Here is a 13,580-nt window from a genome sequence, read left to right on the forward strand (position 1 = left end):
CACACGTGAAGAAAGGTTAGGGGGTGACTGCTGGGGGCGACCTGAGGCGACCGTGACCAGGTCCCCGCAGAGCACCTGCCCATTCGGTTTGCTGGGACCTCACAAAGTAACACGCTCGGACCAAAGCCACCCGCGCACACGTTTGGCGGGGGCAGGAGTGCGGCCGAACTGCCAAGGGGACACGGTAAAGCGACGCAGCGAGGAGGTGCAGAAAGGGGACGAGGTGAGGAGAGGCAGGGAGGGGACCCATGAGGGGACGTGGGGAGGAGACGCGGGGAGGGGTCGTGGAAAGGGGACGCGGTCAGAGGACGCGGGGAGGAGATGTGGGGAGGGGACCCGGTGAGGGGACCCGGTGAAGGAACACAGTGAGGGGACGCGGGGAGGGGGCGTGGTGAGGGGAGCCGGCGAAGGGACATGATGAGGGGACCCAGTGAGGGGAGCCGGCGAAGGGACACAGAGGACACGGTGAGGAGACGTGGGGAGGGGACCGCGCTGAGGGGACCCGTGAGGGACGCGGCAGCACCGGGGAGCCCACGAGGCGAGGACAGGCAAGCTCTCCGTCGAGGCGGAAGGCGTCCTCTCCCCCCCGGTCAGGCCCCCCTCTCCCACTCGGGGCGCCCCCCGCGCCCACGCCGCCCGGCCGTGCCGGCTCCGTACCTCGCGGTGGCACCTCTACGGCGCGGGCTCGGAGCCTCTCAGTGGCGGCTCCCAGGGAGGCCGCCCCTCCACACGGCCGCCGAACGGCCGCCGCCTCGCCGCCGTGACTCAGCTTTCCCGCGCCGCGCAACCGGCCGAGCGCGCCTGCGCGGCGCCGCCTCACCGTGACTCAGCGGCTCCGAGAAGGGGCCGGACTGTTCGAGAAGGGAGGCGGAGGAGCGAGGAGGGGGCGGGCCGACGGGGCCGCGGCGGGGGCGGGATTGGCCGGCCGGCGCTGACGTCATCGGAGCGCGCCGGGCGCACGCGAGTCGCGGCGGCTCTTTGAACCGAGGCCGGGCATAAATGGCTGGGGAAGCGGCGGTACGCGATGCCGCGCTCTCCCGCGCTCTCCCGCGGATCCCGCTTTCCCCAGCCTTTTGGTCTTGTCCCTTGTGGGTGGCCGCCGGGAGGGACATCCCGCCGCCTCCCGCTCGCCTCCGCAGCCGCCCGGGCGCCCGACGACAGCCAGGTCCGGGGACGGGGGACGGGGGACGGGCGCGGGGGCCGATCCGCACGCCGCGGAGGGCTTCAGGTGCCGGCCGAACGAGCCCCCGACCGTGGGCTCTCACCGCTGCCGTGTCCAGGGCTGGGCCCGACGAGACGGCCACGGGCGCCCCCGCCGCGGTCCTGCGCTCCGGGCGCGGGCCGTGGAGAGCCCGCCTGCGGTTGGGGCCGCAGTGAGTGGGTGCGGGGACGGGAATTAAGAGCCCTTTGAGGGGGTAGGGCAGCTGTGACGGTCGGGGCGAAGGCCCCGTTGGAGGAAGTGACTGCACCGTGACCCGAGGGGAGGAGCGGGGGGGGCTGGGGACAGCATGGCAGAGCCTCCGCGGAGTGGACCCTCAGGACCTGACCCCTGGGAGGGACCTCGCGAGCGTGTTGGGGGTGCTGGGTCCTGGAAGGGCTCAAGTTCCCTCCAGAGTAGCTTCAGCCCACGTCCACCTGGTTTGCGCCGTGAGTTAAGCGCTTGCTCCTCTCCCTCCTCAACTCCAGGTTGATTGTCCTTAGGGAGCAAGGTGCAAGTAGAACTCCATGCATGAGGGAGTTGAGAACCGGAGGGACGAGCCGGAGCTCTTGGGGATAGTGTCGTCAACTAACGTGATTTAGTGCCTCGTAAGGGTTTTGTGTATGTCAACAAGTGTACTCATTCCATGAAATCGTGGCCCAACTTTTTGCAGACCTTTGTGTAAGTTGGATATGGGAAGACCCTGTCAACGTGAGTCAGAATGGTTTTACTCAAACCTGAATTCTGGGTGAGCTTTTTCAAGTAGGAAATTAAAGGACCAAGAAACAGTCGCTGTCATAATGGATCCTGAAGGAGCTGGTACTTGTACTCAAGCTCCTTTTGCTGAAAGGCAGCAAGAATTTGTGATGCTTTAGTGCTCTGCAGGGGCCCAGGATGACTTGGGCATTGAATGCTTCCCACAGAACATGTTTATTTTCTTAGCGGTAGGTTATGAACTCTCGGGACGGAAATTATGGCCATCGTACCTTTCCTAACTATTTTAATTCTTTTTTTATTTTATTTTTTTAAAGATTTTATTTATTTGAGAGAGAATGAGAGACAGCACGAGAGGGAAGAGGGCAGAGGGAGAAGCAGACCCCCCGCTGAGCAGGGAGCCCGATGCGGGACTCTATCCCGGGACTCCAGGATCATGACCTGAGCCGCCCAGGCACCCATAACTATTTTAATTCTTGTAGGTGATCCATCTGCCATCTGTGTTTTGGACACTTCCTCATAATGGAGTTCCCTGATTTGGGGAAGCATTGTTCAGAAAAAACTTGCAAACAGCTAGGTAAGTGCTTTTATTTATTTATTTTTTTTTAAAAGATTTTATTTATTTATTTGAGAGAGAGAATGAGATAGAGCATGAGAAGGGGGAGAGTCAGAGGGAGAAGCAGTCTCCCCGCCAAGCAGGGAGCCTGATGCGGGATTCGATCCCGGGACTCCAGGATCGTGACCTGAGCCGAAGGCAGTGGCTTAACCACCTGAGCCACCCAGGTGCCCTAGGTAAGTGCTTTTAAGAGAATGTTAGAAAAGGTGTGTTTTGTTAGCTGTTTAGTCGGGGAGAACTAGCCGTTTTGTTAATTAGCTGTTCTCTGGGTCTTGGCTCGGCTGGCCTTTCAGTGTTGGGAGGCTGGCCTGAGGTGCAGGTTCTGTTCAGCCCTGTTATTCAGCATCTACTGAAGGCCAGGTACCAGGGCCAAGGCCAAGTGGAGACAAGCGTGCTGCTTAAATATTTGTGATACTACATGGGATGGGTGTCTTTTGAAAAGAGAACTTTACAGGGGTGCCTAGGTGGCTCAGTTGGTTAAGCGTCCGACTCTTGGTTTTTGGCTCGGGGTTGTGAGATGGAGCCCTGCATTGGGCTCCTGAGCTAAGCAGGGAGTCTGCTTAAATTTCTCTCTGTGCCCTCCCCCTACCGCCCGCAGCCTCTCTCTAAAAGAAAGAAATAAAATCTTGAAAAGAAAACATAGCTTTATAGATTCTTCAGTATTGCTGGCATTGTGAAATTCGTGATCCCCAATTTTTTTCTCACATGTGGTACCTCAAGGATACATTTGATAGGCGTAAAGAACTCAGTGTAGGTAAATACCTGTTTAATGTGCTCTGTAATTCTTTTTGTCCTGATCTTTAAAATGCTATTGTTTTTTTGTTCTAGATTTTCTTCCCTTAAAATGTGATGCATGTAAACAAGATTTCTGTAAAGACCATTTTACTTGTGCTGCACATAAATGTCCCTTTGCATTCAAGAAGGTAATTTATCATACTTCATTCCAAAGAGTCTATTTTTCACTCTCCAAAGCTGTGCTGTCCAAATAGTAGACATTAGCCACATATAGCTAATAAATGCATTAAAATGAAATGAGACTTGAAATCCAGCTTCTCAGTTGCACCAGCCACATTTCAGGTGTTCAGCAGCCACATGTGGCCAGTAAGTACTGTATTGGACAGTGCAGATGTGGCACGTTTCCACCATCACAGGGAGTTCTGGATGGCACAGCTCTAAAGCAACTGGTTTCATTTTTAGGGGCTCTTGAAGTCAAATTGTTGTATCCAAACCTTCAAAGCTTACTTTGCATGTTAAAATATTCTGGTCCTTTGATTCGTTATGTCGAGAAAAAACATAGCAGTATCTTTGTGAAGCGCAAGAAACAGTTTAATTGTTGACAAGGTATCTAATCTGGGAGGTATTAAAAAGGCTTATCTGGGTAACTTTGCAGCCTTGGGATCCTATTTAGTGGCAAATAGTACCTAGTAAAAATGGGAAGATGAAGAGGACTCTAAGAAAACCAGCATGTGTGAGTCCAAAGGTGTGATACCTCTGTTACTGACTTTGCAGGTGGCCCTGTATTCATTTTGTTTCCGGTGGTTCAGAGGTTATTTTAGTGACTTCTTTGTGTCTGTACTGCTGCTTCCGTAGGATGGCAGTTAGAAACCTGGATGACTTAGCATTGTTACATGCTTTCGTTAGTGTTGGCCAGGATTTTCTAGGTCATCATGGAGGGCGGGGGAGGGTGACTCATTTACCAGGCCCCGATGACTAGGCCGCATTACCCAGTTTATTTGTTGGCTTGACCTCCCCATGTCTCTAGATAGGGAGAGTGTGGCTAGAGATCATTAGTAATGCTTTACTTCTCAATATGGCGGACTTGTCAACTGAGGGAGTGCTTCTGGGTGACCCTTCAGCTCAGCCCCTACAGACGGTAGGCCCCATAATTCTTTGATTAACTGTTTGGATGTCAGTTGTCACCTCTGTTTTCTTCGTGAGCTAAATTTCCTTAGCTCCTGCCTTAGCTCTGAGGTTTTTTAACTGCTGGGCATGCAGCTGCTGGGTGCTTTGTTCTTCCCTCCAGAGCCCCCACGGTCTTGGGTCATTAGGTACCTGAGAGCTCAGCCTAGCCGTGTGCTCTGTCAGGTGAGTGAATCTCCTTGCGTGTGAAAGCCACAAAAGAACCAGATAGGCTGTTGGCAGTTAAAGGGAACTGGAGGGTCTTTATGGCTAGTGTTTTCTTCTTTCTCTCCATTCTGAGGGATTCGGGCTTCTTCACCACTCACCGAGATGGTGCTGGACAGACAGCCCTGCTGCCCTGAGACCAGATCAATGTCATCGGCTTCTTTCTTTGGCTGCCTTTTACTGGTCGTCTCAGGGTCATTTCTACAGTTGGTTAATAGTCTGTCATGTTTACATTCCCCTGGATTCCACCTCTCCTGAATCTGTAGGGTTGCCTTACTGTTAATCCTTTGTGTTAACAGCGTCCCCTTCTAATGAGCGGTCGGAAGATCGGTGTGTGTACCTTATGTGGTTTTCAGTGCACTGTGCTGTCGTACCTTTTCTTTTGTGAGTTTTGATTGAATCTGGAATATCATCTTCTATCATTATTTTTAGGATGTTCAGGTCCCAGTGTGCCCACTTTGTAACAACCCTGTCCCAGTAAAAAAGGGAGAGATACCAGATGTGGTGGTTGGTGAGCACATTGATCGAGACTGTAACTACCATCCTCGGAAGAAAGAGAAGGTAAGGACAAATTACGTTTACTCTGTGAATGTGGGTTTTTCCGTAGGGTGGAAAAGGCCGATTATCTAAGTATGATCTGTAGTCCTAGTCAACTGTGTACAAAAATAAAACCTTAGTGATGTGTCAGTGTTTTCCCATGTTGTGATGGCTTAGGTTCTTAAAGTTACATGAACATACTCTTGAATATTAGAGTCTGTATTAGGATTTGCTTCCCTTATAGGATTCTTAGGTTTTTCTCTCCAGATGGAGAGTTAATGTGGTTTCTAGAACCATTCTAGGTTTTTTTTAAAGATTTTATTTATTTGATAGAGAGAGCACAAGCAGGGGGAGCGGCAGGCAGAGGGAGAGGGAGAAGCAGGCTCCCCAAGGAGCAGGGATCCCGATGCGGGGCTCGATCCCAGGACCCTGGGATCATGACCTGAGCCGAAGGCAGTCGCTTAACCAACTGAGCCACCCAGGCGCCCCTAGAACCATTCTGTTAATGTGCACTTTTCCTAAGCTCCTCCTAGGAAAATGTAAAAAGATACATAGAATTTGAACATTCAGTATTCTTGCTTTTGTAGCTTTAGTATCTTTGTGAAAGCTCTACATTTGTTCATTTGGAGTAAATCATGTTAGGAAAAACAGTAGGCACCTGTTCTCCACAGCAGGTGCTTTCAACTCTTAGTCTTGTTTGTTTGGGGTACTTCCTTTTTTTCCAAGTGTGTGTATTGTCTCTCGAGTTTGTCTTATTCCCCTGTAGTTTTGGGCATTACCTGTTTACCACCCCGTGGGCTGAGCATGGAGTTCCCCTCCCCCCCATTCCTACGTGGCCACATCTCTTGCCACCCCCGCCCTCCCAGCAGAGGTGGCTCTTGGGCTGGTGTTACAGGTCTCCACAGCTGAGAGATTCCCTCTGCATTTTTCTTATGCTAGATCCTAGTTTCCTGCATCTATCTCTCTTACCAGGGGTCCCTAGTCTCCTGTGTCTTGTGTTTTTCTTTCTTAGTTTTCCCTTATTTGTGGGGAGGCCTCTGCCCCACTTGCTCCCTAGGAAGGACCATGGAAGATAAATGGGAGGTCATGTATCTCGCTGGGTCTTCGTTCTCTGTTTCTCCTTGCTTAGCTGCCTGGGGATAGCAGCCTGGCTTTCAGATCTTTGTTTGAATATTTGCAGGCGCTGGTTCATTTTCTCGTTTCTGCTGTGGCTTTAGAGAATTTCCCAGCTGTTCTACATGGTCCTTTGTGGGACCAGTTTTCTGTCTGGCAGGTTGGAGGCTCTCTCCCCACCCCACTCCTCCCCACCCCAGCCCCTTCCCCGAGTTTGGAAGCTTCACATTTACTGTTCCTGGTGTGGATCCGTCTTCATCTGTCATGCTAGGTAGGCAGTGGACCCTTCTAAACTGGAAACTCCAGTGTTTCCATCTGGAATGCCATCTTGGATTCTTCGATTTTCTCTAGACTCCTGTCTCTTGGGTGTTGGACCTCCTGGATAGGTCTCCTTTTGTTCCTCCATAAGTTTTCTTTCCCTGTGAATTCTGTGTCCAGGATGTTTTTTCTGCGTCACAGTGAACGTCGTCTTCATCTCCCAGTCTGCAGCATGGTGGGGGCAGTGTGGACTCTCGCCTTTGCTGCAGGTCATCTGCCCAGTCCACCTTCTGTGCTGTGATTTCAGGTCTTTCTCTTGGGCTAATCAGATTCCCCCGAGAAGGTGTTCTGCTCCCTGCTTGGAGAGCACGCTCTGGCTTCCAGGATTGTGGAACCAGGTGGAGAGAGCTCTTGCATCCCCTCTGAAGGGAGCGTGAAATCCTTACTGCCTTCTGAGTGCCCCTCCCATGTTTCTTGTGTTCGTCCTGCCCATTGCTACACCTCCCACGCCAGCAGCCTCTCTCAGACCCTCTGCCAAGCGTGTGTCTTCTGCTGGGGTCAGGTGCAGCTCTGCAGGTCTATTTCTCAGACTCGCACCACTTCTCCTGTTGTAGTCCCACGGCACCCTGAGCTGCTGCTACGGCTGATTTGTGAGCCTTTGGGGATTTTGTTTCATGAATAGTCATGCTGCTTGACCTTCCCCACCAGCTTACAATTTGGCTTTCTTGTATCTGTCAGGTTCAGTATTACTTGTTTGTGTGCTTTTTTTTTTTTTCCCCTAAAATCTTGCAGCTGTTTGGTCCCCCCCCCCCCCCTTATTCTTGGCCCTTGTGGGCTTTTTAGAGAATCTGCTTCCTGTCATTTGCATTGTATTTCAGGAGTCATCCAGTACGTGTTCAGTTGTTCTTCCTTAGCCAGCAGTCCAAGGAGACTCGAACTGAGCTTGCCCTCAGTGGATGGCACGTAACGTGTGCCCCTCTCCCCTTGGACCGCAGATTCTCAGCGCCACTCAGGCCTTCCTGGGGTTTGGCCTCGACCAGCTCTGTGGCTTGCCCTTCCCGAAGGCCCTACCAGGATACTCAGGTTATTTTTCCGAGATGCCCTGCTCCTTTTTTTTCCTGTCTTGTTGCTCTCCAAAATAAGCGCATGGGCTTTGAAGGAGCTTGTCTCCAGGAAATTGGCTTTTGTCAGGCCCAAATCCCAGTTTCCAGTCATGGATCCTGGTTTATAGTTATGAACTACCTGGTCGTGTTACATTAAGCACACAACAGTTTCAGTAAATAAGCATAAGTCTTATTAACTCGTGCTTGCTGCTTTCAGCCTCCAACATGAGAGAATAAGCTCTGGATGCCTAGCCCCCAAAACCCTTTATTAACCAGCCAACCCCAGTCCCCCTCCATAACCCCATTCTCTTTACCCCACTCTTGCTGTGCGCCCTCCAGTCTTTCTAAAGTTCTTCTATAAACCTCCCTGCCTCTATATAAGATCACAGCTGCACTTGGCATGCTTTCCTCCTGAATTGACAAGGTCTTCCTCGTTCTTGGCTCACCCAGGATTTGTGACCCAAGCCCGTCCCCTCTCCCCACCCCCGTACCCCAGGGCGGGCATACCCTCCTTTGCTCTCCTGGGCAGGCACCCTGCATCCCTGTGCTGTGAGCACATGCTGTGGTTGCTGAAGGCAGTCCCTGCCTGCCCGTTTTTGCCGGAGTACTGCCCTCGGGCTTCTAGGTGGGTACCTTTTGACCAACATCCTTACTTCACAGAGTCAGCAGTACCTGGGAATTTATATCACTCCTTCACCCCACCCTTATTGCCCCCGGCAAATAAAAACACCCCAAAACCCCAATAACAGAACAGGTATAGGAACTATAGGTACTTCAGCTCCCTGGAATGTCCCCAGAGCCCCTGGAGCCAGCTGTCTTCTGTGGGACTGGACATGATGTCACAGGCTTGGCGTCCTTTCCATGTCCCTGGTCCCCACTCCCCTGGATTCTGCAGAGGTTTTTTTTTGGCTGAGAAGGCCTCCAGTTGTCTCACATGAGTCCCCAATTTAAGGTGCTGCTTTTGTGTTTATTTGTTAAAACTTTCCAGTCTCCTCAGTATTCACCTGTTTACCTGGCAGATGTTTGAATGAAATCTTGGAATCTTCATTCCTTGTAGCTAAGAACCATTTCTAGTTTAAATGTTGGTAGTCTTGGGGCGCCTGGGTGGCTCGGTTGGTTGGGCGACTGCCTTCGGCTCAGGTCATGACCCTGGAATCCTGGGATCGAGTCCCACATCGGGCTCCCTGCTCGGCAGGGAGTCTGCTTCTCCCTCTGACCCTCCCAACCCTCTCCCCTCTCATGTGCTCTCTCTCTCTCATTCTCTCTCTCTCTCTCAAATAAGTAAATAAAAAATCTTAAGACTACCAACATTTTTTTTTTATTAGGGGTTTGTTAAATAATTGCTTACTGAAGCAACTCTTGCTTTCTCAGCTTTTTATGTACCGGTGCTCGAAAGAGGGGTGCAAGAAGAAAGAGATGCTGCAGGTGGCCTGTGACCAGTGCCGTGGCAGTTTCTGCATTCAGCATAGACACCCTCTGGATCACAGCTGCAAGCACGGGGGCCGCCCCGTCGGCGCAGCCAGGTGAGAAGAGAGGCCGGCTCTGGCGTGTGGCTCACGTACCGTGACATCAGTGGGCGCGCCTGACCCCCGTGGTGGGGATGGGGCAACTTTGAGCCTTGTACCGAGCTAAGTTGTTGAGGTGAAATATTTTTTGTAGGAGTTTGGCTGAATGTAATCTAAATTAAAATTGGACCCTAAATTGAAGTTCGATTCCAGTTGTGCTGTTTCCAGGGGCTGCCAGAACCAAGTACCGAGGCCTGGGTGGCTCCAGCAGGAGGAGTTCACAGTCTCCCTGCTCGGGAAGCACAAGTCCAAGATGGGGTGTGGCGGGCTGGCTCCTCCCAGAGGCTCTGGGCGTCCCTTGGCTGTGGGCGTCTCCCCCCCCCCCCCCCCCCCGCCCATCCTCTGTGTCTTTCATCACCTGCGTTTTCCTTGTGTGTCTGTGTCCAAATGTCCCCTTTTTATGAGGACACGGTCATACTGGATTAGGGTCCTGTCCTTCCCCAATCTGAGCGCGTTTCAGCTACTTGCATCTGTGACAACCTTACTTCCAAATGTCACATTCTGAGGCTCTGAGTGTTTAAGACTTTTAGTCTATAATTTTGTGGGGACACAGTTCAACCCATTCACAAGTGGTATAACCGAGAGCACCCTTCTCCGGTCAGAACGTTTGCCTGAACCGGCCGTTGAATGGAAGTGGAGGCGTAAATTTACCTTTCAGTTACTGGTAGTTTCTTGTGTTGTCTGGGCCTGAACCAGGCAGAGGGTTTGCTGCGCGCACAGCTCTCCAGGTGAGCCGATGAAGGGGTCGATGACTGTTGGTCTGGCCTTTCTGTGTAGGTGTGCAGCTGCCAGAGCCTCTGAACCCAAGCCGTCGGGAGCGTTAAACACTGCCCGCCAGCTGGCTGGCTCAGCGACTCAGGTGTGGGTCCAGAGGGCATGCCCAAAGACAGGTGCTTTGTACCAAGTGGTTCTTGTCCGAGTGACGAGCATTGAAGAGTCATTGCAGTGCAGTTAATAACTGACCGGTTGAAGTTATTTGCTCCTCTGTTGGCTTAGTTGTAAAGAAGGGTGAGAGAAGGTCTGGATGTGAGCTTTCTCGAGCCCGAATTACCAACGCAGTTCAGTCCAGCACGGAGCGTATCTAGCAGTAACATTTTTATAGGTGGTTCTGAAATAACCGTATTTGGCCTAGAGCTCTTATGTGATCAGTTGCTCCTGGTTAATCAAGACAGACCTAAAACAATAAACTATTCTTTGGTTCTCTGTCCGGTGGAAAGTAAAGAGATGATGCGACCGTACCAGCTGCGCTGGCACGTTAGCTTGTTTTGTGTTTAGCGTGGTAGCGGTACTTGTGCTCTGTGGCCTTTGTGCTTCTCGTGGCAAACAGTCGGAAATGCCGTTAAAAATTTTCCAGTAACATGTACAAATTTTGGCAAAATAAACAGGGATATTGATATTCTAAGTTAGGCTAAGCTACTCCCTCCTGCCCCCCAAATAAAGTGACGTAAAGATTGATCTGGCACACTCAGATCCTTCAGAGGGCAGCTCTGCCCTGGCCTGAGTAAGAACCCAGGGTTCTGGAAGCCTCAGTCACTTACACAAGCACACAGCTGATTGCACTCGGTCTTCATCTTGGGGCTTCTGACAGGCACCTGAGCCCAGGAAGGGGGGAGGCTGTGGGCCTGCCTTCCTAAGGGCCCTTGTTCAGAGGCAGCCCCTGCACACACACAGTCCCTTTTCTACTGAGAGAACAGCCCTGTGGCCATACAGATGCAAGTGCTGGGCCTACCCTGACGGCCTCGGTCTGTGAGAGCGCCCCATGTCCTGTGACCCTGGGCATTGGGAAACATGAAGCAAAATGTCATTTGAGTTGCGTCCTGATCTTAACCCACTGGTCATCCACCTGTACATCCAGACCTCCCCTTGCTCCTGGATTAATAAAATCCAGGCGATTATTCCTGGTGTCAGAGCCTCAAAACACAATGCGGGGAGGGGCTTCTATTCAGTTTCCATTCCACAAATAGGTGATCAAAACTATTTCTGTGGGCTGTCTTAGTTGGTGGTGTTTGTTCTGGACCAGTGCTCATAATTGTGTGGAGGGCTCCCCTCCCAGAGTTTTCTGGTTCTGTGGGTCTGGGGGGGCCTTGAGAATTTGCACTTCTAGCAAGTTCCCAGCTGATGCTGATGCTGTGGGTCTGGGGACCCCACTTGGACAAATCACTTCTCTGCACCCCTGCTGCCCAGTACGTAGTCACTAGCCACAGTTTATGAGCACGGGAAATGCAGTCGGCCCAACTGGGGTTGAATTTTTAGTTGTATTTAACTTTTTTTTTTTTTTAAAGATTTTATTTATTTATTTGAGAGAGAGAGAATGAGAGAGAGAGAGCACATGAGAGGGGGGAGGGTCAGAGGGAGAAGCAGACTCCCCGCCGAGCAGGGAGCCCGATGCGGGACTCGATCTAGGGACTCCAGGATCATGACCTGAGCCGAAGGCAGTCGCTTAACCAACTGAGCCACCCAGGCGCCCATAGTTCTATTTAACTTAAAGGCAAGTAACTTGATGCACTTTTTAGAAAACTCTTCAGTATGGTATGTGAGTCTTGTTTCAACTGTAAATTTTAAATAAAGGTCAGCCCTTTCTCATGGAAATTTAATACCCAAATTGAGAATCAAAAACACTGAGCTTTGAAGACAATACCAATAAAGTATGTCGTTGTTAAAGTTGTTACTTACATGTTGAACGCTAATATTTTGGATATGATGGATTAAATAAAGCAATAAAGTTAATCTTACCTGTTTGTGTTTTAACTGTGGCTACTAGAAACTTTAGAAACAGGTAGCTGGCTGGCATTTTTTTTTTTTTTAACGGTTTCGGGGGTTTTTTTGTTTTGTTTGAGAGAGACCAAGCGTGTGTGTGTGTGTGTGTGTGTGTGTATGCACGCACGCACGAGTCGGAGGAAGAGCCAAGGGAGAAGGAGAAGCAGATTGCCCGCCGAGCAGGGAGCCTGATGCGGACTCGATCCCCGGACTCTGGGATCATGACCTGAGCCGAAGGCAGATGCTGAACTGACAGCCACCCAGGCGCCTGGCTGGCATTATAGTTTTGTTGGATGGTGCTGTTCTTGGTCATCCAAACTAAAGGACAGAAACCCACATCGTATCAGGAAGAGCATGGTCAGCTTATGAGTGCTCATGCTTCTGTCTTCGGATTTGATTAGAACGTTTGGGCACAGTACAGTGGTCCCCTCTTAGCCCGGGTACGTTCCAAGACCCCCGTGGATGGCACTGGACTGTAGGTATGTATGGTTTTCCCTGTGCAGACCTGTGGTAGGACCTAATTTTATGCCTTGGGCACAGTAAGGTGAGCTCCAGCTGGTCAAAGGCCAGCTGCAGTTACCCAGGCACACCGCGCGCTGCCTGCTGCCCTGTGCTTCCCAGATCGCTGTTCTTACCAACTGAGGCTTTGTGGCAGCTCTGCGTTGAACACGTCTGCGGTGCCGGTTCTCCAACAGCCGCTGTGTGTCTCTGTCATGTTTTGGTAATTCTTGAAATATCTCAGACTTCCTGATTATTTGTCATGGTGATCTGTCATCAGGGATTATGACTCACAGCTCGATGAAAGCATTTCGTATCAATGAAGTATCTTTTTTTTTTTTTTAAAGATTTTATTTATTTATTTGAGAGAGAGAGAGAGACAGCGAGAGAGGGAACACAAGCAGGGGGGAGAGGGAGAGAGAAGCAGGCTTCCCGCGGAGCAGGGAGCCCGATGCGGGGCTTGATCCCAGGACCCCTGAGATCATGACCTGAGCCGAAGGCAGACGCTTAACGACTGAGCCACCCAGGCGCCCCTCAATGAAGTATCTTAATTAAGGTCCGTGCATTGGTTTTTAGACATAATGTTGCACACTTTAACGACTACAGGATGGCATAAACAGCTTTTATGTGCACTGAAAACCAGGAAGATCACTTGACTGCCTTTACGGAGACGTTTGCTTTATTGTGGTCTGGAACCGACCCTGGGGTCTCCGAGGTTTTCCCCTAACAACATACTGCGATAAAAGTTACGCGAGTGTGGTGTCTGTCTCCCTCAGAATTCCTACTGTTCTGCACTCCCCGCTTCTTGCAATGGCGTGAGATGATCAAATGCCTTCCTAGTGAGATGAAGGCCTGTGATGGAGTGTTAGTCCACCGTTGACCTGAGGCTGTGTCAGGAGGGGGGTCGTCAGCTGCTAGACTGTGGGGACCGTGGGCACTGAAACGTGGACAAGGGGGGGTGGCTGTACTCAGAGCTCTCTATCTTCCCTCCAGCGCTGTGTCAGTAGGCGGTCGGGGGCCCCAAGGGACGTGAAAGCTTGGGAAGGTAGAAGTGCCCGGCTCCTTGCCGTGCTCCACAGCACTGACTCACTGCTCAG

General features: G+C 51.4%; 1 protein-coding gene across 20 annotated transcripts in view; it reads left to right on the forward strand.

The window, feature by feature from the left end:
• Window positions 1-1,023: 1,023 nt before the first annotated feature.
• Window positions 1,024-13,580, forward strand: part of CUNH7orf50 (chromosome unknown C7orf50 homolog) — a 152,363-nt gene continuing 139,806 nt past the window's right edge. For 18 of the 20 annotated variants that reach the window (XM_064593459.1, XM_054507746.2, XM_064593463.1 and 15 more), the window contains exons 1-5: window positions 1,024-1,165; window positions 2,395-2,489; window positions 3,357-3,451; window positions 5,085-5,213; window positions 9,035-9,186. In XM_064593459.1, coding sequence (XP_064449529.1) covers window positions 2,435-2,489; window positions 3,357-3,451; window positions 5,085-5,213; window positions 9,035-9,186 — 431 coding nt within the window. In that variant the 5' untranslated portion in view covers window positions 1,024-1,165; window positions 2,395-2,434. Of the gene's footprint in view, window positions 1,166-2,394; window positions 2,490-3,356; window positions 3,452-5,084; window positions 5,214-9,034; window positions 9,187-10,005; window positions 12,041-12,067; window positions 12,465-13,580 lie in introns of those variants that run through there. The other 2 variants (XR_010412058.1, XM_045875935.3) reach the window with 2 other exon arrangements.

Source organism: Mirounga angustirostris, unplaced genomic scaffold, assembly GCF_029215605.1.
Source record: "Mirounga angustirostris isolate CCGP_5_RB_7025 unplaced genomic scaffold, mMirAng1.0.hap1 SCAF_5, whole genome shotgun sequence".
Taxonomy (NCBI): domain Eukaryota; kingdom Metazoa; phylum Chordata; class Mammalia; order Carnivora; family Phocidae; genus Mirounga; species Mirounga angustirostris.